This window comes from Heterocephalus glaber, unplaced genomic scaffold (genome assembly GCF_053883595.1).
Source record: "Heterocephalus glaber isolate CG9 unplaced genomic scaffold, H.glaber_assembly_v1.0 deba00001594, whole genome shotgun sequence".
NCBI lineage: Eukaryota > Metazoa > Chordata > Mammalia > Rodentia > Bathyergidae > Heterocephalus > Heterocephalus glaber.
In genome coordinates this window covers 5,538,050-5,561,100 of record NW_028258369.1, presented here as the reverse complement: position 1 = coordinate 5,561,100, position 23,051 = coordinate 5,538,050, and the positions used below count along the sequence as shown (strand labels likewise).

General features: G+C 36.4%; 1 protein-coding gene across 4 annotated transcripts in view; it reads left to right on the top strand.

Moving 5' to 3' along the window:
- Pola1 (DNA polymerase alpha 1, catalytic subunit) overlaps positions 1–23,051 on the top strand; it is a 303,336-nt gene that overhangs the window by 116,014 nt on the left and 164,271 nt on the right. For all 4 annotated transcript variants that reach the window (XM_004872235.3, XM_004872234.3, XM_087193611.1 and 1 more), the window contains exons 27-32: positions 3,292–3,324; positions 4,092–4,184; positions 5,718–5,923; positions 7,868–8,000; positions 14,691–14,822; positions 18,488–18,662. In XM_004872235.3, coding sequence (XP_004872292.2) covers positions 3,292–3,324; positions 4,092–4,184; positions 5,718–5,923; positions 7,868–8,000; positions 14,691–14,822; positions 18,488–18,662 — 772 coding nt within the window. The remainder of the gene's footprint in view (positions 1–3,291; positions 3,325–4,091; positions 4,185–5,717; positions 5,924–7,867; positions 8,001–14,690; positions 14,823–18,487; positions 18,663–23,051) is intronic.

Sequence of the window (23,051 nt, the reverse complement as noted above, 5' to 3'; positions counted from 1 at the left end):
ATAGCAATCAATGCAACCTATCAAGAGAGCTGTTGGGCTATATTTATAAAAAAATTTTTAAACATAACTTTTGACCCACTAGTTCCACATATAAGAATTTATCCTATTACCAGCAGATTTGCACATTACATGTATATAAGGATTATTTGTTAAAGTGTAGTTTTAAAGATTAGAAACAACCTATATGTTCATTAATAGAGCATTAGTTAAATGTGATCTTTTCATGTAATGAAATATTATACAATCATTAAAAAATAAAACAGCTCTTTATGTATGGGTTTGAATAGTCTCTAAGACGAAAGTATTAAGTGAGAAAAGAAGTTGCAACAGTCTATATTTGCCATTTGTGTCTATTAAGAAAAAAAATTTACGAAAAGACTTCTGTCACCAGAGGGAAAATTATTTTGGTAGCAGCCCTCAGATTGTGCGGGGAGATGGTTGTGAGTTGGAAGTGGCAGGTTAGAGTGGAGGTGGATGATGGATCTGAAAGGTGAAAGTTGCCAGTTCACATTGAAGGTGCACTCAGGGATGACTTAATAGGTTTGGTACACGTTGTGAAAGGAGTGGAAGGAGTTGGTTACTAAATATGCAGAGTTGTAGTGAAAGTTTGACAGGTTGTTCCTGAAGTATTTTACTTAGTAGATAACTGTTACCTTATGAAGTCGTCCATTGTGATGATGAAATCTAAGCTGTGCCAGGTGGAAGGGCAAAGGGTGGAGAGAACTCTTGATAAATAGTTCTGTCCTCATTATGATTAACTTGACTTGGGTTGATCTCATTATTGCCCTTTTCCCAAAGGAATTGTCAGGTATTCTCCCACAATGCATTTCCCTGTAATTTAAATGTTAGAAAGTAAAGATGAAGTGGAGGAGAGTGAATTTTTAAAAATAAGTTAACTGAGTTGTAGTGTCTAGTAGAACAGCAATTGGTATTACTCTGGGGCTTATCAGTCAATTGGCACAACAGTTTTTTGAGAGCCTGTTTTACGTATAGTCTGCACTTAGGCACAAACCACGCATTCTTACTTACCTCCAGAAGCTTGTGGTCTAGTTGAGGGGAGGGCAACAGACCATCAAGTAATAATATGGTGTTATTAATTTGCTAGAACAGAGTAAGCACAGATCAGAGGAGAGAGATCACTTTGGGTTGGGCCAGTCAGTTCAGGCTTTATGAAAGAAGGATTTGAACTGAGGTTTGTAAAATGCAGGCACAGGAAGAGGACTAATGAAGAAATGCCAGGTAGGGGCCACACTGAGCAAAGGCATGAAAAGATGAGTTTGTATGTGGTAACTGTTGGAGGACTTACCCTGCCTGGCAAAAGGGGCTCTGTAAGGGAATAAGAGGCTATGCAGGTAGAGTAGTGATTTAGATGCAGTCGCAGAATTGGACCTTTTTTTAGTAGGCATTGAAAAGACATTGAAAACATTTCAAAGGTTGGTAATGATTCAGTGCAGCTTGATGAAAACTAATCAGTTAGGACGTTGCTTTAGAGGTGTTAGTTGGTTAACATTCAGTGACAACATGGCCTTGGAGTCAGATGCTTTCTGCCAGTGGCCTGCCCTTCTCATTGTGTACTCTTGTACCTTCACACATGGCTCTTACACAGTGATGGTTGCCACTGCCCCAGGCAGCCCTGTCTAAAAGACAGTTTTTCTTCCCACTTCTCATCAGGAATGATTTCACAAAATTTTCCTAGAGGAATTTTCTTTACCTTTGATTGTCCAGGATTGTGTTGTGGCATGCACATGTCTAAATTTATCACTGTTTCTAGAATGGAATTACCATGATTACCATGACTATCATAGGCTAGCCTTCTTCAACCCAGCTTGCAAGTAAAATCACTTAGAGAGCTTTACAGAAAGGTGTTGGGTTGGTTATTGTTTTTAGTTTTTTAAAGATAACCAGGTGATACCACTGTGCAGCCAATGGTAAAATCACTGACTTGGCTTAATCAGAATTTACCACCATTCACCCACCCCAGGGCAGGGGAAGGGCAAAATCAGGAGATGGTAAGAAAGGGGAGTGGGCAATAAAGATGGAAAACAATGGATAGATGTAAAGATGCTCCTCATACAAAGTTTGCATAATAGGGAGGACACAAAAGACAGAAATGATACCCTGAGGCTTGAGCTTAGTAGTCAAGGCCAGCTATTGAAGTGGGAGACAAGAATATAAATGAAGTAAATCTTTATTTTGCCCACTGGAAAAGTGACTTCTGTTTAGACCGATGCTTTGAAAGATGGGTGATAGTAGAGAGACCGTAGCGTGGCATCACCAAAGGCCCTGGAGTCAGCCTGGGGTTATGTCCTTGTTCTGCCCTTACTGGGACAAACTAATGGCTTTGTCTTTTGGCATCTAACAAATGGGGGTGCTAATAGTAGCTGCATTTTTAAGGATCTTTTGAAGATGAGAAAAATTCATGAAGTGCATCCTCTTAGCACAGTATCTAACACATATGTTTTAAAATCTCTCTCTCCTCTATTCTCCCCCCCCCCACTGTATCATATGTGTTCCTTCTGATCTGGCCCAAGATAATTTATATCTTTTTATCTACGTGTACATTGTAACCTATCTCTGGTCTGTAGCCATATGGGCCCAGGGACAGACTCATCTACAGTTTTTAGCCATATATTTGCCTTCACTAGCCAACTGTTGAGTGCCACCTTTTAGCTGGTCACTTTGCTAACTCTAGGCAATATAGTGGAGGAAAAAAATGTATATATGTATAATCTAAATACAATAGCTAAGAATTGCCAGATTTGAAATGCAATTAAGCTATTTTTAGCCATGCAATTCTATTTAAATATTAGTAATAACAGCAAGTTTGCCTTTTTGCCATATTATAAAAGAATATTTTATTATGTGTGTTCATTAAAGATACATAGAGCCAGATATGATGGTGCATGCCTGAATCCCAGTACTATGATAGGCTAAGGCAAGTTTGAGCCCATCCTAGGGAACTTAGGGAGACTCAGTCTCAAAATTTAAAAAAATACAAAAAGAGCTGTGGATGTAGCTTAGTGCAAAAGCCCTGGATTTAATCTCCAACACCAGGGTGAGGGAGGTATACAGAGATACAGATATATATCTCCTTCCAGACCTCTGGCTAAGAATTAGCATAGAGACAAACTTATTTTTGTATTATGTTGATATTACTGTTATTGAGAGTTGTTAGGAAACCTTTAAGAGCTTTGAAGATACACAGAAATGGCAAATCACAGAATTACTTCTCTTTGTGCTTATATTTATGTCTTTGTGTAATGTATTAATCTTGACTTTTGTTTCATTTAGATTTTGATGCATACGAAAGAGATGGTACAGAAGGTAATGCTGAGCATTTTCATTGTATAACAACTCTTAAATATCATACCTGGTGACATTTCTCTATTCAAGGAAAATTGTAACCCAAACATACTGAAAATTGCTTCTTAGGATGTCTAGTTTACATTTATAATCCCTCCTAATGGATTACAGCTTTTTTCTTGTACCAACACTGATATGATCTAGCCTCTGCTTGAAGCCTATGAGTGAGTGTTTCAAGCAAATTAGTAACAGTGCTAATTAGAGTTTATTTCCAGGCCTTTATACTGTATGTGCTCCAGTGTTGTTTGTTATGATTGATTTTTTTTGGCACTCTTCAAATTCTACTAAATACTGTTTGAAACTGTTAAGAATTTAATACGGATTTGTGCCCCCTGAATTTTTAAAACCCATTATGTTTCAGCTCCTTAAATTGCCATGACCACTAAGCATGTGGTACAGTGGATAAATATAGACCTCATTTCCTAGCCTCTTATTCTCCTTCTCATTATTAAATTCCATATTTGGTTTCTGTTGAAACTAGACATAATTCTCTTCCATTTAACTCTGTTTTAAGAAGATTTGGGGGATTTTCTTAATTTGTGGTCTAGCGTTTCTAGTTTATAGGGGCATAATTTTTAATTATACACCCTGACAATACAGATAATAACATGAACTTTTGAAAAGTCAGTGGCACCTGTAATTTCTCTAGTATGAAAAATCTTTAGTTTCATTGCATATAATGGTCACTATTTTTGTTGTTAATTTTTGTAATTTTGGCTTTTCATTAGATGAATCTTGAAGTTATTTATGGAGATACGGATTCAATTATGATAAACACCAATAGCACCAATCTGGAAGAAGTATTTAAGTTGGGGAACAAGGTGAGATAGTTTAATGAAATTGTCTGTTTTATCTATTTTGTGAATTTTGTTTTTAACAGTGAACACCCTAAATTTATGTGTGTGCATGTGTATGCTTCTGAAAAAAATAAACTGTGTAGCTTTGAATTCGTCATTCTCTTTTCTTCTCCTTCTCCTTCTCCTTCTCCTTTTCCTTCTTTTTCCTCTTCCTCTTCCTCTTCTTTTTTTTTTAACTATTTTCATTGTTAGGTTTTTAACTCAGGACCTCGTGCTTGTGAGGCAGGCGCGGTGCCACTGAGCTAAATCCCACTGTTTTAAGGGTAAAATTCAAAGTAATTTTTTTTTATTTTTATTTTTTGCTTAAGTGATAGATACATTTTTCCTGTGAAAATAGTCTTAAGTGTTGTAACTTAAGATGCGGTCACTTTTGTACCTGTCACATTGTTGCTCTCAGGGAAATACATGTTCAGTAGTTTTCAAATGTATTTTATACATAGATATGGATAAATACCTACATATTTGCACAATCACATACATACACACATTTCTATGTTTTTATAGGACTACTTAAAATATATTTGAAAGGGCAAGGAGACATTTAGAAATAATCATTTGTAAGTCAGGCATAGTAGCACATACCTGTGTAATCCCTATACTCTGGGAGGTTGAGGGAGGAGGTCTACAAGTTGAAGCCCAACCTGGGCAATTTCGTGAAACCTAGTCTCAAAAAAGGGGTGGGGATGTAGCTCCGTGTGAAGACCCTGGGTTCAATTCCTAGTACTGCAAGAACAACAACGACAAAGAAATAATAATTTTTAACCCCTTAATAGCAGTTCATAATTAGTAATTCATAATTACTAACTCAAGTCAGTAGTTCAAAGGCAAGTACACAGGTATTGAATTTTTTATTTACACAAGGCTTTCATAATTTTTCATAATTTACTTTTATTTTGGGGGATTAATTCAGCCAGTCCTATCCTTTGTTTGAGAAGGATGATATAAAATATTACAGTAAGTCCCCAACATAAAAACATTTGCGTTGTGGACTTTCACAGGTGTACTGTATAAGACTCAACTTCCTCAGATTATGAACCAATCCGGTATATGAACATTCTCTTAGAATGGAACTCGTTCATAAGTCAGGGGCTGACTGTATTGTCTCTTTGTTTTTTGTGGTCCTAGGGATGGAACCCCTGTGCCAGGCAAGGACACTGAAACTGAGCTGTATACCTAGAACTCTTACTTTTTAAAATAGTTAATTTTTATTTTGAGACAGGGTTTCACTGAGTTTCTGGATTCAAACTTGTGATCTTCCTGCCTCAGCCTCCTAAGTAGCTAGGATTACACTACCAAACCACACCTTACCTCTTTATTTTTTATGTCTTGTTTTTGTCCCTTTGTTTTTCAACATCTTTGCATTGTACTCAACATAATGTTACATATAACATGTTCTAATCTTATATGACTTCAAATTCTTTTTAGATTAATTCTTGGGAATATCTTCTCCATGTTAGATTTTTGAGAAACTAGCATTAATATTTGAAATTTTCACAGGTAAAAAGTGAAGTGAATAAGTTATACAAACTGCTTGAAATAGACATTGATGGTGTTTTCAAGTCTCTGCTACTGCTGAAGAAAAAGAAGTATGCTGCTCTGGTTGTTGAACCAACTTCAGATGGGAATTATGTTACCAAACAGGAGCTGAAAGGATTAGATATAGTTAGAAGAGATTGGTGTGATCTTGCTAAAGACACTGGCAAGTGAGTTCAGCTTTCATTTTGCTTTTGTTGTTTGTCTTTTAAAAATATTAAGTGTTGATGTGGAGAATTCCTGTGAGACTGCCAAGCAAAAAGTTAAATTTTATTTGTCATTGTGATTATTATTGCATATTAACAGTACTTATTTGGGATGGAATTTTATAGTTAGATTAAATGTTAGAAAAAAACCCAAATTTGCTAGGTAAGAAATCTTACAAGTTTTAACTCATTGTGAGGATAAGCCTTCACATTTAGAGAGTTAGTTTCATTGATGTTGGTTTGTTTTAATTTTCCTATTAGAAAATGTTTTGTTTTGTTTTGTGCTTCTAGATCTTTTTAGAGCCTATTTAGGAACATAGTTGTTAAGATTCCCCCATGTTGTGGCTTAAAATGTTTTGGAATTCAAAGTGACCCGTGAAGGGCCAAGGATTTAGCTCAGTGGTTCCTCTGCCTGCCCCACAAGCACAAGGACCCGAGTTCCATCCCCAGTACCATTAAAAAAAAAAAGAGGATCAAAGTGACCCATGAAGTGAAACTGTTCCACCATATCATTTGTGTGTAAATGATAATTTTACTAATTTCAGATTAAGAGCTAGTTCTCGATATTATGTATGCCTCAGAAATAATAAATGTCATGATTAACCCCCTAACTTTTCATCTGAGACTGAAGATTGTGACAAGACTTTTTAAGGGTCATATTAATGTATAAAATACCCATTTAAAATGAATCTTTTTTTGGGGGAGGGGGGTACCGGGGATCAAACTCAGGACCTTGCACTTGGAAGGCAGGTGATGGAACCACTGAGCTAAATACCCGGCCTTTAGGTACTTTATGTACCATCTTTCAAACCCTTATTTTGTGAACTGGATCAATTCTGAAAACAACTTTTTCTTTAAAGCTAGATTTAAGACATTTTAATTTTGCTAAATATCAGCATTTTTTACTTATTTTCCCATGTTCCTACTGCTTTCAGGTTGGGAGATTGAGCAGTTTTCCTTCTGCAAAACTGCTCTTGATTAGGAAGAGTTGATCATCTAAGTATAGGTCACTGTTAGCCTTTTATGAAATGTAGTTTGACGTGCTTCATTGCCCCCAAATGTACCCAAAGATGAAACTACTTTGCATAGACTGTCGATTAAAGTGTTCTCTTCAGCTTTGTGTTTTCTAAGAAAAGATGCATCATAATAGGAGTAAATTTCTCTGAGTTAGAAATGTATTAGTAATTAAAGCTATACAAATGTTTTTGTCATGGTTCTTTTCTGACATTATAATGCAGCTGTCAAACTCTTGCTCTGCATTTTCTCTGAAATGGATAATATATTGGCTTCCTTTGCTCTTTCTCTTCCCTTTGAGTTTAGTAGAATAATATGACATTTTTGAGGGAAAGCATAAGGTTGGAGAACACTGAGCATTACAATTACATAAAGAGCTTTATATTTCCACTCACTTAGCTAACGGTCATCTCAGGTGGAGGTGATATCTTGATGATCCCAGAGATTATACAGTATCTTGGTGCCTTATGAGAAAAGTAAAATATTTGTCTTCTAAGATTTTAACTTAACTTATGGGTAGACTGTAACTGCTTTTGAATTTTGTCGTTGCATAAAAATACGGTAGAACACATTTTTCTCAACTACATTTTGTATAAAGCATTAGCTGGCACATGAATAAATGGTCTCTAAGAGCAAACTTGACATTCCAAAGTTGGTAAACCTTTGGTGCAGTTAGTATTAAAAAAACAAATAATAACTGCCTTTTGGACATTAGCCCTCATATTAGTTCTTAGTATAGTTTTTGTCAACATGTTAATCATTAATGGCGCCTGTCTTTTCTCTCCTTTGTTAATAAAATATAATGTTGAAATTCTCTTTCCCCCTCCCCTTCCCCTTTTCTCTTCCTCCCTCCTTTTCCCTACCCCTCTCTCCCTCTTTTTTTTTTTTTTGCAGCTTTGTCATTGGCCAGATTCTTTCTGATCAAAGCCGGGACACTATAGTGGAAAACATTCAGAAGAAGTTAATAGAAATTAGAGAAAATGTGCTAAATGGTAGTATCCCAGTGAGCCAATTTGAAATTAACAAGGTAAATGTAGCATTTATTGCTGAGCCCAGCTGCTGTCATGTGTTTTTCTTCTCCTTCAGATAGTTGAAGAACTGCCTCATCTTTGCAATTTAAATAAATTCTAGCTGGTGGTAAAAGCTGCTTAACAACTATCTCACAGGTTGAGTATTAGCATACCTCTTCCAGTCACAGGTACTGCCATGTCTGCCACAGAGGCCTAATCCTTATTTCTTACTTTAATTCTTGGAGGCCTGGTTTCCAGCGGTCAGGAGTGATCCAGATTAAGTGAACACTGTTTCTTCATAACCCTCCCAAGTAATAGTTGTTCGGGGCATGGTGAGTGTGTATATGTAACTTCACAGGTTAATCCTTAGAGGTAGTATAATCAAAAGGCTTTTGGAACAAAGTCATTTAGAAGTAAGATGGTGTTAAAAGACTGTTAACTTTTTGTGTATTCAAAGTATTTGTCCTTTTTTTTGTGGTACTAGGGATTGAACCTAGGGCTGTCACACTGAGTCACATCCTGAGCTCTTTTTTTATTTTAATTTTTCTTTTTTTGAGATAAGGTCTCTAAATTGCTTGGGCTGGGCTTGAATTTGCAATCCTCCTGGCTCAGCCTCCCAGAGAGTTGGGATTATAGGTGTGTGCCACCTTGCCTAGATTTTTTAAATGAAAAAACTGTGTAAGTTATACCTTATAGATGTCGTTGTTAAAAATAGAGAAATGTTTTCTTACCTAATTTAAAAAAACAAAATTTTGATTTCCAAAATGCTGTGTAATAAGCAAGATATTAGGTTAATAGATGTTTTTCCGTTTAAAAAGAATATCCTTACATATTCAGGAGCTAATTTGCAAATACCACTTTATCCATCCCTTTTGTGAAAGATTTCTTTGTCAAAGTTCATACAAAAAATTTAATGAAAAAAAATCTAATGATGGCATTAAAGGGAAGTTTTAGAATGAAAGAATAAAAACTCATTCATCATACCCCCTGTACTAAAGTAATGCTTGTCATTTTTGCTCCTTTCCTCATTCTTGAAAACATTTTAATATTCTAGCAATTACAATATATATTACTTAGAAACCTGTTTTCACCTTACATAAATGTATTTTCCACATTTCTATGTTATTTTAAAAATCAAGTCAAATCAGGTAGGTGTGGTGGTGTATACCTGTAATCCCAGCACTTGGGAGGCTGAGGCAGGAGGATTACTGCAAGTTTCAGACCAGCTTGGGCTACATAGTGAGTTCACGGATAGTCTGAACTAAACAGCATGACCCTGTCTCAAAAAAATCAAGTCAATCATCTACTTTGTTGATATTTATTTAAAAGTTTTATTTGTTAATTATTAAATTATTAATTTTTTTTCTTTTGTAAGCAGCTGAGTTGAAGTCTTTATGTTTTTGCTTTTTTGGATGAATTTTAGGTTCATTAAAACATTTGAGTCAAAAAATATGAATATCTTCATAGCTCTTGCAAAATAGCTTTATACCAATTGAGAATAACAAAATGTCTGCCATCTTCATCATGCATTGCTTATAGTGGTAAAGATTTTTAAATAAAACTTTACTACCATAGTGGATATGAAACTGTATTTTACAGACAGATTTAATTTACATTTCTTTGATTTTTAGAGAGAGTGAATATTTTCTGTGCACATACTTACAATTTGTATTTGTGCTTAGGCAAGCTTTTTCTTATTTCTTGACGATCATATCTTTAATGTCAAAAAGAAAACATTTGTGCATTACAAGGGGACATGTACCTTGGTTCTAGTTCTTTCTCTAAGGGATGCAATGTACACACATTAGCATGGACTTGGTTGAGCCATCTAAGAAGTTTCCTTTGAGGTTTTCTTTTTTAAATACTGGGGATTGAACTAGGGCCTTCTCACTGAGCTACATAACCTCCCCACACACTTTGAGACAATGTCTTGCTAAGTTGCTAAGGCTGTGCTTCATCTTGCCATCTTCCTTCCTCAGCCTCCCATAATGCTGGGATTATAGAAATGCCTTACCATGCCCAGCTAGGTTTTATTTTATTTCTTGCAAAAATTTTCATAATAGTTATGACTTCAGTCTTATTTTAATCAGATTTTACATCTGTTCTACATATTGTATGTCTGATCCTGTCAACTTCCCTAGAAGCTGGTTCTGTATCAAAAAGGGATCCAGTAATGAGTTTGGAAGTCTCAGTCTGAGTGTGACTATATTATTGACAAAATAACAGCGAGCATGCATCTTCTAGGGTAGTGGGCTGACACTGTCATCTTCTCATATTACCAATATGCAAGAAGAAACCTAGAGTCATAGACATACTGCTGTCTCTACATTCTGACCTATAGTCTACATTGTTTTATTACTTGAAGTTTTTATTATCAAAATTTCCAAAAGTGGAGATAGTAATGTGAGTCTCTGTGTGCCTATCACTCAGCTTCAATAATAAAAGTTAACAGTTTGTGCCTAGTGTGTTAGAGCTTGTACATACATTTTTCTGTGGCAGAACCAAAACTCACTCATTGTCTTTATATTCCCCATATTTTCCTTAGCATAGTTGCTGGCCAATCGTTATTGTGAGAAATGAAAGAATTTGTTTGCTTATTTAATCATCCATTCAACAAACAAGTAGTACTTATGTATACAGTTATAGACTGTGGGATAAATTGAGTAAGGAAAGCAAGATTTGTATTTTCAAGATTTTAATGATCTCTTAAAGGTATTTACTGTCCTATAGTTTTTTTTTTATGAAGAAGAATTTCTGCAGTTTTGATGTAAGTACAATAAGTTCTGATAATACTATCTATATCATAGTTGTAGTTCTGTTCCTATTTACAGTAAACTTCATATGTGAAAGTTAATGTGTCCTTATGAAAATCTTCAGCACTTATCTGAATACTTGGAATATGCAAAACTTGGAAGCAATTCAGCTTAAGTGTGGAATACAAAAATCTGTGTGACTGGTTGTGGATGGTACCATGGCAGGATGGTGTTTCATTTGCTGGTTTTATATATACATTTTTTTAGGTGATGTCACTAGGGCTTGAAAATGGCAGGTTAGATTAAGGTAGAGGCATGTGTAAAGTGGTAGGATTTACATTTATAGGGATTTTAGCCCTTGTTGCCAAAAGCAACTGAAAAGCAGACTGTGATTTTTCTGAACTACTGCAATCTTAGCTTAAATATATTTTACAAAGTAATACAAAATACTTCACAGCTGATTTTTATAGCCCTGGCTAACTTGAGCCTAAATTACCAGGAAGCATTTTTTTAGATGAAGCCTTCTAAATCTAGCATATAAAATCCCTAAATAGTCTCAATCTAATAATTGGAAAGTGTGTCAGATGAAATTCAGAATTTCTTATCATTGCACCAAAGAACAGTCAATTGAAGAAGAAAATGGTTTTCTTAAGTAGAGTTATGTCGATTAAAGAGTTCTAGTATTGTCCATCTAAGTCAATCAAGACTTACCATAATCTAGATTGGAGGAGATTCAGATACTTGGGAAATTTCCTAGACACTCTTCTATTTGAGTATAAAATTTAGAAAGTGTGTATAATTTGAAAATGTGCGGCCATGTTTGAGGACCGACTTTATTCTACCACAACAGTTGTCAAATTTCTTGGTCTCTGAGGGCCGGGGATTTAGCTTCGTGGTTCCACCACCTGTCTCGAAAGCGGAAGGTCCCAAGTTCGATCCCCGGTACCAAGGGAAAAAAAAAAAATTTCTTGGTCTCTGGACACCTTTATACTCTTAAAATAGTTTAACACTCCAAGGACTTTTGTTTATATGATTTATGCTGATAGTGTGTTAAAAATTCAAGTATTTATTTATTTTTTATTTAAAGTAAAAATTCAAGAATTTATTTTAAAATAACACTTTCCATGAAAAATAACTATATATTACAAAACAAAGAAATTAGCCAAATAAAAAAGAAAAGAAATTAGTCAGAAGAGTGGCATCATTTTACAGTTTTGTAAATCTCTTTAATGTCTAGCTTAGTAGAAGGCATCTGGATTTTCATATCAGCTTCTACTTCCAGTCTGTTATGATATGCAGCTTTGGTTGAAATAGAAGAAAATTTCAGTTTCACACAAATACTTAGAAAAAGGAGAAGTATTTTAGTAGTTTTTTTGTGAGAGTTGTATGTGTATATTCTTCTTTGGTCCTACATTAAAACTATACAGATGGTATTTTCTTAAAGATTTTTTGTAATGTGGAATCTGAAACTGTACCAATGAATAGTTTATCCTCTTTTATATTAAAATGTGTTCGTGTGTGTTGTACATTGAAAGGATATTTTACCCATGTGAGGCATTCCTTGCACTATGGATTGGTCATTTGTTAAGTGTTGTTTACCTGAATTATATACGTCTTCCCAAATGGGCACATTTTAATTTATACCATCAAAAATCACATTTCTAAATATTTCTTCTTATATCAGAAATGTCTTTAAGTGTTGGGAAACTGTCAAGTTCACAGAAGTGGAAATAAGTTTTCCAAGATTCTTATTATACTTAAAAGCTTGAATTTTATCGTTGAATGTTTATCTTTCTTTTTCCTTGAAGTAGCAGGCTTGTTTAGTTTTTTTTTGAGAAATTGTTTACCAGATATCCATGTCAGAGTAGCATAGTTTGTCCATTTTTTTCAAGTAAAAATTGTATTCTGTATGCACATATGAATACACCAAAATGAAATTCATTATTCTGAATGATTAATATGCACTAATAAAAATTGTATTCACTAGAAAAGACAGCTAATTTAGATTGCAACTCAAAATAATTACACAAGAGCTTTTTCTGGAGCAAACTTGTTTCTTCACATTTGCCTTGTATTTTCTTCCTAAGTAGACTACTACTCAAGGATTGAAAGCTTTAAAAATTACTAATTTTTACTGCTTCTCCAAAGACATTCTTAAATAAATGTTTTGAAACCTTATGGTAGAGAATAATACAACAACTATTAGCAGAGTTTGGTGCTGCTGCCCTGATTTATATTTATAAGGCACCAGCAGTTTTACCCACTGTTGCTTCTGCATCGTCAGTATAAACAGTATTGTTATGAAAATAGTTTTGATCTCGAGATCTTCTGAAAGGATATTGGGATTGCCCATGTATCCACAGACCACACTTGGAGAACAGGTAAACTCATTAAGCAGCACCCTGGTCCCCATCTTTCCTCTTCGCTCTTGAAACCTACCCCTTAACAAAGCCAGGTGGCATCCTCCTACTCTTTGTGCACGTTGAGTTCCAGCCTAGAAGACAGTATTTTTCCCTTACCCCTTTTTTCTCTGGGTGGAATATTCATATACCTGTTACCTTTTCTTGAAATCTTGTTTTTCCTTTTAGTACTAGCTTGTTTTTATCTTCCATGATTTCTGCTCTCAGATGGGAATGATCTTTACCTTTTTAAACTCTTTCCATGACATTTTGTTTACTTCTTCCTTACGGTGCATGTAGTTTATTGTGGAGGAGTTCTTGGGGGGGGGTGTCCAGTGAGGAGGGAGTCTTTTAGTAGCTGATGACTTAATAGCAGTAGCTGCATCTTATTAAGTAGTACTTTACAGTATTTAATTTAGCAAATTATTGCAGAATGGGTGAAATTCAGCAAACATTTGACTGCTACTGTACATCATGCCACATTCTGAGCACTGTGAGTAAAGTGTTGAACAAGGCTGATGTTATTCCTGCTCTCATGTGGCTTACTTTCTACTACAAAGTCATTCTGTCTCTGTAGAGGTTGACAGTAGGAGTAAATCCAGTGATTTCTGGTGCCCTTGGGATTTATTTAGGCTAGAGGAGCCTATGAGAAACTGATCATTAAGTTAGAGTAACTATTATTCATCAGTCCCAACGCTTAATTCATTTGAGAGAATTCCAAACATTTGGAGATACTCTTAAGCCTGCATCCAACACTGGATTTATAGTCTTGGTTTTTTATATTCAAATATTGATCAATATGGCCCATAAACTTTTATTTATTTTTGTTAAGGTTGCATCTAGTTATGTTAGTTACTAAACAAAGGAGAGGGCCGGGGATTTAGCTCAGTGGTTTCGCCACCTGCTGCACAAGCGCAAGGACCTGAGTTCGATCCCCGATACCAAAAAAAAAAAAAAACCGAAAAACACAAAATCTAAACAAAGGAGAGAGAAGCCTTGAGGATAGACTGTTTAAAGATTCCGTGTGTTGGGGTGAAATGACCCAATAACATTTCTCGGATTATGTTTCCATCGCGTGTCATATGATTGTTATCGAGATTTAAATTGGGGAGAAGTTTGGCTTATGTGGAGTCTGCTAACTAACTGGAGTTTTTTTCCAGATCATTATTTGTTCAGTGTTGGTTTTGGGGATCTTTCTGAAACAAATAACATCCTCTGGTGTCTTGTTGGTGCTTGAATGCTTTTTTAAGTTATATGCAAAAATGTTTTAAGTGCTTTTCAGTTTTGTTTTGGTTGAGTTCTAATGTGTTTGAATATTATTCTGCTTTTTTCCCCCTTGCATTGTTCTTCTTTGAATGGTTTTAATTTTTTGTATGTGTGTGTTTGATAATAAAGTTATTTTTTGAAAAAGATTCTGTGTGTGTGCTTTCTATACAGCTTCTGTCATTTTTATGTTTATGTGGCTAGTATGATTCTAGTGAAGATGTGTTCAGTGTGTAGCTTTGTGAAAGGAGTTTTAATGTTTTTTGCTCCCTTTTTCTTTTTTCTCTTTTAGGCATTGACAAAGGATCCCCAGGATTACCCTGATAAAAAAAGCTTACCTCATGTACATGTTGCCCTCTGGATAAATTCTCAAGTGGGCAGGAAGGTGAAAGCTGGAGATACTGTGTCATATGTCATCTGTCAGGTAAAAGTATCATAATACATAAGACTTGTACCATTTAGCAACTTGGAATAAAATCCAGATCACCACAGTGTGTTTAGTAGTCTTCCAAATAATTGATCCTATAAAGAGATGGTTTAGTCTGACTAGTTTTGCAACATTTAAGAACATTAGTCAGAGATGTGGCATGTTTTATTAGAAGTTTCATAAAGCATTTAAGATTAGTGTTTTGGTTCACTGAAATTATTTTGGTGAAATAGGTTTAGAGCAGTAGCTACCATTTAAACCCTAAATTATCTTGAATGAAAATGTGTCAGGGGCCTGGGTTGTAGCTCTCTGGTAGAGTGCTTGCCTGCATGTGTGTGGCCCTGAGTTTAATCCTTAGCACCACATTAAATGAAAGAAAGAAATGTGTAAGGGCTGGGGATTTAGCTCAGTGGTTTCACGGCCTGCTGCTCAAGCAGAAGGACCCGAGTTCGATCCCCAGTACCAAAAACAAAAGAAAGAAATGTGTAAAAGTTCAGTTCATCAGTCCTGCAGTAGTCATTTAGCATTCTTCTTGCAGCACTTTGCATTGTATCAGTGGAGTAATGAGAGAGTAAATACACTGTCCTAGCCTATGTCACAATAACTACTTGAAAAAATATGAGATGCCTGATCATATGGAGAAAGTTGATAGGTCCTAATGACATACTTTATGAAGAAAACAAAGCACCAATCCATTTCCTCTCCCCTCCCCCCCTTCTCCCTCCTTTCCTCCTCTCCTCTTGCCCTTCTTTCTCCTTCCCCATCTCCTTCTCCTCTTCTCTTGATGGAGAAGGTCAACCTGCTTGCCTTCTCCCTGTTTTATGAGGCACCTCTAAGGAATTGCTAGGCCTTTTGGAACACAGATTTAAACTGCTAACCAATTTCTTTTAAGAGTAGCATGCTACAAACATGGGGTAGGGAAGAGAAGTAGGATAGAGGAGTAGGCTTTTTTTCTTTGAAAGCACTTGACACCAATTGGAACAAAGAAGAGCTCTTATCCTAACTCTCAAAAGTCAGAGTTATAAACCTCTATCCAGATTCCTTAAAATTACTATGGTATGGCTTAACTATCCTAAAGTATAATTCATCTGGATAAAATTTTCTTTTATTATTAAGAGTTTTATCCTAATTTTTACTGCATTGTATTTTTAACGGTAAAAATTACAGAAACCTTAAAATTCATTGCAGCATGATTGATCTTTGTTGAACTACAATCAGTGCATTCTTAAAGTACAGAGCCTTGTAAAAATTTAAAAGTAGTCTGTTAATATCTGCAACATACTGTAGATGATATACATAACAAATGATATAAGTACATGGACAGGAATCAGCACTTGACTCTGTCTCCCTCCTAGGGTTACCCTTGATTAAGAACTGTTAGAGAAAGCCAATTCCTGCAGGAAAATGTTTCCATAAATGTCTGACTCGCTCAAGCCCTTAATGTGCTTTGCATATTGCCTCTGACAAGTTTCATCTCAAAAAAACAATTTTCATATTAGGCAAATAAAGATTTTGGTACAGGCCAGGGATTTAGCTCAGTGGTTCCGGGGCCTGCCTCTTAAGCGCAAGGTCCCGAGTTCGATCCCCGGTACAAAAAAAAAAAGATTTTGGTAAATAGACTAGGTTTTTTTCCCCCTTGTGTCTTCACATACATGGAAAAGCTCTTAGATTATTAATGAAAGGAGCAGATTGTGGCATACAACTTTGAAAAAAAAATCATATAGGTTCAGTGAAATAGCATCTAATGATGAAATCAAGCCACAATTATATTTTGGCTTAACCTGGAATGGAGGCATATGGTAACTTATAAAATAGGATGATTGGTGAATTTAAAAGTCAAGCTTAGGGCTGGCGATTTAGCTCAGTGGTTCTGGCACCTGCCTCGAAAGTGCAAGGTCCTGAGTTCAATCCCAGGTATGAAAATATTTAAGTCACGCTTATGCTCCTTGACATCTTAGTATCAGGTCTTATCATTTCTTCTTGGTCTTCTTATGATTTCTTCTTGGTCTTACTGATATAGGTGGGCTCAAAATACTAATACTAATAAATTATAATATAATTTGATGTATTTTTAGCATTTTTCCCATCATTGCTAATGGGCTTTAACTTACTTGCTTTTAAAAAATAATTGTTGGGCCAGGGATTTAGCTCAGCGGTTCCGCTGCCTGCCTTCCCTGGTGCCAAAAAAAATTACAGATAGATAGATAGATAGATAGACAGAGTTGTTTCCTTTTATTAACTTTCTTTAGCATATTCCGAGAAAGGCTTAGCTTCCCCAAGTGCCTTTTAAAAAAATATTTTGCTTCTACAAATTCAATTTTAATTCACCATTAAAGATTATTAAACTCAACACAAAGCTACAATTCTATGAATCAATCAGATTTCATGTGTAAAAAGACAGTATGAATACAGTGAGGTGTATGAAGACTTTGCCCAAGGATTTTTTTCAGTTTTTCTCATCAGTCATTCCCTTATTCTTGCTAACAATTCCAGCTTCTAAGAGGGTAACAATTAAACTTGATTAATTCTGCCCAGTTTCTTTTACTGTACTATGAACTGTTGGAGAGAATAAGCAAATTTTCTAAATGTGAGGTTTGCTTTCTTTTTCAGTATTTCATTCTATCTTAAAAAAGGTAGAACTTAGTTGATAAATGGGCCCAGTTTGTTTGGATTAAGAGCCTAGCCGGAGAGAGAGGTCCCTACCTACCTCTGACTTCTGGTAAAAACAGCAGTGTGTAAGGTTGCTTTGGGCTAGGTGCTGAGATGAGAAGAAACTGGTTGTAGCAGGCATGAAAGAATAGAATTCACATTATAATCTGTTATACTGAGCACCTGAGCACTGTGAATGGTTACCATTTACTAGTCTGAATATTAAATACTGTTGTTTTAGATGAGAAGAAGAGTGGAGTGAGTTGTTAGATGTTGATCCAGTATTGTAATGAAGTTTTTTTTTTGGTTTTTTTTTGGTTTTTTTTGGTACCGAGGATCAAACTCGGGTCCTTGCGCTTGCGCAGCAGGCGGCAAAACCACTGAGCTAAATCCCCGGCCCTATAATGAAGTTTTAATTCACAGGTGGTGGGGACATCACTGCAGGGCTATATGTGGATCAGTTTTACTTTCTTTTTTTGGTACTAGAGATTGAACTCAGGGCCTTCTCACTAAACTATATCCTTAGCCCTTTTTATTTTGAGGCAGGGTCTTGCTAAATTGCTGTTTCTCAGTCTGAACTCGCAGTCCTCCTGCCTCAACCTCCCAGAGTGCTGATATTATAGGCACCACCACACCAAGCAATTATTACCACCCCTTTAAAACCCTTTCTAACTAGACTATAACCAGATCTTCTCAATGTATTTTTGTGATGTGGCACATAGAATTATTTAATCTAGTCAGTGCCATATTACTGGTTTTATGCTTGGACAGGAAAAAAAAAGAATACAACACATGCTGGACTTACATTCTTGGATGGTGAATGAGATTGAGACCGAGTAGTTCTTCTTGGTCTTCCTACTGAGATATATATGAAATGGTTGACAGTTTGTCAAAAGACATTTTGGTGTTTAAAATTTAATATATAAAATTTAAACTGTTGTCTCCCTGTTTGACCAAGCCAGGGTATGTGATTGCTTTGCTCACACCTTGTCCTGTGCCATATCTTCTTTCAGGATGGGTCAAACCTCACTGCAAGTCAGAGAGCCTATGCCCCTGAACTGCTGCAGAAACAAGATAATTTAACCATCGACACCCAGTACTACCTAGCCCAACAAATCCACCCAGTTGTGGCTCGGATATGTGAACCAATAGATGGAATTGATGCAGCCCTCATTGCAACATGGTTAGGTATGTGTCCCAAGCGTGTGTAGACCTTCACAGGGACAGTGGTATATGCAGTCCTCCTTTGACTGTTGAGACTCCTGTTTATGGACACAGTATTGTGTCTGGTACTTTATTCATACTTTTAGGCATTTGTTTTTATACAAGTTTGGTTACTGTTTCCCTTCATAGACTATGTGCTCCACATATAGTGCTTGCTGCTTCTGTAAACGCGTGCCTACTATGCGGTTGACACTTATTATTAAGTAAATGTCCAGTGAAGAAAGAGAAGGCAAAAGTGAATGAAGAGGAGATTTTAAGCACCGTTATAGTCACTGTGTTTATATCGTTATGGTTTTAATTAATGAACTTCCATTAATAAGGAATTGAGTATGCCAAGCAGTGTGTGCTTGGCAGCCTCACTTTTAGAGTTGTGAAGAAAGGCTGCTATTCACAGTATTTTGCTTTTTGACAGTACAAGACACTGTATAACTGCTTTAATACAGCAAATAGTAACTCTCCACATCCTGTTGCTTTTATGTTAAATGAGATAACAAGAATTGGAGCATGCAAAGAATGGGACTTGAATAACGACTTAAGATTTATACATAAAGAATTTTAGAAGATCTTGGTGCTGCTATCCTAGTTGGTGGAATGAATAGATCGCGGTTCCAGTTAAGCTATTAGTGATTAAAGTGAACACTGCTACTATCTGAGGCTACAAACATAATTTGTGTGGTTTCAAATTAAACTTGCATACATGTTAAGTTTTTGCATCTTAAAAAGCATAGAATTATTACAGCTCAGCAAAGACCATTTGATGGTAACAGTTCATTTATTTCTTATAGTTTTAAAAATTTAATTATTGGATGATACTAAATTACAGTGGTATTCTTAAAATATTTTCTTCAAAAAGCAATCTTAAGGGCCGGGGATTTAGCTCAGTGGTTCCGCTGCCTGCCTTGCAAGCGTAAGGACTCGAGTTCGATCCCTGGTACCAACAAGAAAGAAAGCTATCGTAAATGAAAATATGTGGATTATAAGAAAAACTGGCTGTCTTCTGAAACACTGTTTCACAAGATTCTCTGACACTGAAGGGCAGATTCTTCTACAGCACTTTTGTTTCCAACACTGCACTTGTGAGATATTGCTGTAGACTGCTGTGCAGCCCCAGGCGCATTCTGTCCCTGAGCTCCTGCCTGCCTCCCAAAACCTACTTTAAAAGTTGTGCAGCTCCTTAAATAATAAAGTTGGAAAATAGTTTTAGGCAGGTTATCAAATTGGATTTACAAAAATGCTAACTTTGTTTGAAATGCAAACAAGTTTTAAGTACTTTGTATTCTGGAACCGTGAATTGCTTTTGAAGTCCGTCAGTATTTTTGGTATTTTTCAATAAAGAATAATTTTCTTGGCCAGGGATTTAGCTCAGTGGTTTCATCGCCTGCTGCGCAAGCGCAAGGACCCGAGTTCGATCCCAGGTACCAAAAAAAAAAAAAGAATAATTTTCTTGGTCGATCTCCAGTAACACAAAAAAAGAATAATTTTCTCGGGCCGGGGATTTAGCTCAGTGGTGCCCCTGCCTGCCTTGCAAGCGCAAGGTCCCGAGTTCGATCCTCGGTACCAAAAGAAAAAAAAAGAATAATTTTCTCCAAAAAAAAGGGAATTGATTCATCTTGTTTATCTCTACAGGCATTTTCATGTAACATGAAAAAACACAACTTTTTAAAACAAAATTTTTAATATTTGCTTCCCCCCTCCCTTTTTTTTTGGTACTGGGGATCAAACTCAGGACCTTGCGCTTGCGAGTCAGGTGCTATGCCACTGAGCTACATCCCTGGCCCTTGCTTCCCTTTGTTTTTTAAATTCTTTTTAAAATTTTTTATTTTTATTAGTATGTTTGTAGTACATAATGATAATATTCATCGTGGGGAGTTAGTACATGTACATAAAACACCTTAATTCTTCTGATTTCCCTTTTCCCTCCTCTCCCTTCTACTTCCCTCCATCTCTTGGACCGCTTCCCATTTGTAAAGGATTTGTCTCCTCGTTTCCCATTATCTAGCTTGTATTTTGTTCTTTAAATTATTTATACTTTAGGTTTCTCATGGTTCCCCTTGAGTATCTTTCTTACATTTTAATTTTTTCTAAAACTGAACTTACTGTAGGAATCGACTGATTCTTGTTTTATCATCATCATCCTGGGCGGTGCCAACCAGTCCTGAGACCCCAGTATTTCTCTGACTTTCTGCAGTGTCACCCCTTTGCTGTATCAGTGTTATTGTCATCTTTTGCTTGGAAATATATTTTATAACTATATAACCAGACTACATTTCTTGACAACCAGCACATATTTACATTGCCCTGTTCTGTGATAAGCAAAGATGAACGTTTGTAGACCTTGCCTAATAAAGTTCTCAGATGGCTTCTCACTGTCTAGAAGTCAAGTCTAGATGTCACTGGCATTTCACAGACTCTCACTTTGACAATTACAGACTAACCTTCTAGATCCAGCCTGTATTTCTAGTCTTATTTCTTATTTATTCTAGCCTGTGATCCCCTAAATAAGGCATATTTCATTCCTGTCCTCGATTCATTGAAAATTCTCCTCCTTTCACTAAAATGTTTGATGTAAGCCATAGGATTTGGTATCATAGGGACTTGGGTTTTAATGCTATTTCTGATATTTACAAATCTCCAAACCTTGGTCTACACTTGGTTCTTGAGTGGTAGAATGGCTGAAGGAGAAACAAGATGCGTGTCAGGTGTGTAGCACAGGGCCTGGTGCAGAAAGGTACTCACTGAGTGGTAGTGTAACCATCTCCCATCCCCCTTTCAGATGGGCGTATAAATGTGTCCCTACTCCTCCAGTCCACAGATTTGCACACAGGTAGCACTCAGTATGCGTTCGTGGAATGAGATTGAATTTCCATAGATGATTATCAAGTCACATTATTTTTCATCCTGCCCCCGTTCAGTGTGTTTCTCAGCTCATCCCTGCTACCCCCATCCCCACTATCCCATCAGTGTCTGCTGTGGAAGTGGAAACTCTTTTTTGACATTTGCCGAAGCAAAACATCATTAGGAAGATAAAATCCTGCTACCAAAATAATCATATAATGTATTCTCCAAGTTGAGTTGTGTTTGATGATGTTTATAAATCCTCAGCTGGGAGGAGGGGACTATAAATGCATGATATGTTTTAGCTTCATTTTTTTCTCTCTCCCATACATTGAGTGCTTACTCTACTGGATGCTCTGATAAGTACTTTGCATATCTTATCTCATTCAGTCCCTGTGACAATCTCCTGAGGGTATGTTGTGTAAACTCCATTTTACAAAGAAGAATGCTAAGTCTTAGAGAGGTAACTAACTTAGTCTTGTCACATAGCTAGGAAGTGTTCAGCTGTGACTGGATTTTAACTGAGCTCTCTGTGGTTTTGAAGGTTCTACTGAAGGCTGTACTTTCAGCCACTGTGCTAAACTTTATTGTCTCCTATTAGCATTAAATAGCATGGCTGAGAGGCTATGAAAGTTGTTCTCAACCAAGAGTGGGATGACATAGATGTGAAGCATGAGGAGCTTCATCTTCAGAACCCACCACTCTCCCTGTGCACCCCCATGCTCTCCACTGAAAACCTCTGAGCAGAAATACTTTTTTAGTGTGTATTTCCCAATTTTCTTATTTGTAAAGTCAAGAACCTGGTCTGAAGACAAACCATTGTCCTTTCTTGCTTTGTATTTGACTCACCCAGCTGCCAAATACTAGAGGGGATAGAAGGAAAAGCCATGTCTCATGAATGACATTTGAGACAAGGAAGTATGGAACACCAGATTTCAAGAAAAGAACTGGACAGTAAAGGGTGATGGAGCCTTCCTGGTGGGACAGACCTGATGCAAAGACTAGTCCTATTGAGAGGAGACCAGACTCCTCCAGAGGCCATAGTTAGGATCATTTTTGTGTTCCTACCCCCAATACTGGGGATTGAACCAGGGCCTTTGCGCTAAACTATTTCCCTAGCCCCTTGTATTTATTCATTTTTTATTTTGACACATTGTCTTTGTACATTGCTAAGTTACCTGAACTGGCCTCCAACTTGGGATCCTCTTGGCCCAGCCTCTCAGAGTGCTGGGATTACAGGTATGTGCTACCATGCCTGGCTCAGTTTTGTTTATAAATTGAACAAGGAGCAAATTAGTTGTGGAGGAGCTGCTGGGGACCAAACCCAGGACCTTGCACATGCTAGCACACTCGACGACTGAGCTATGCCCCAAGTCCCTGTGGTGGGCGGTTTTTGACTTAAAGTTAACTTTATCATAGCTGTACTGCCTTATTAAGTTAATTTTAATCCAAATGATTTTGTAAATTATTTTCAAAGCCTGTATTAGACTAATGGGTTCCATCTTCAGAGGATTCATG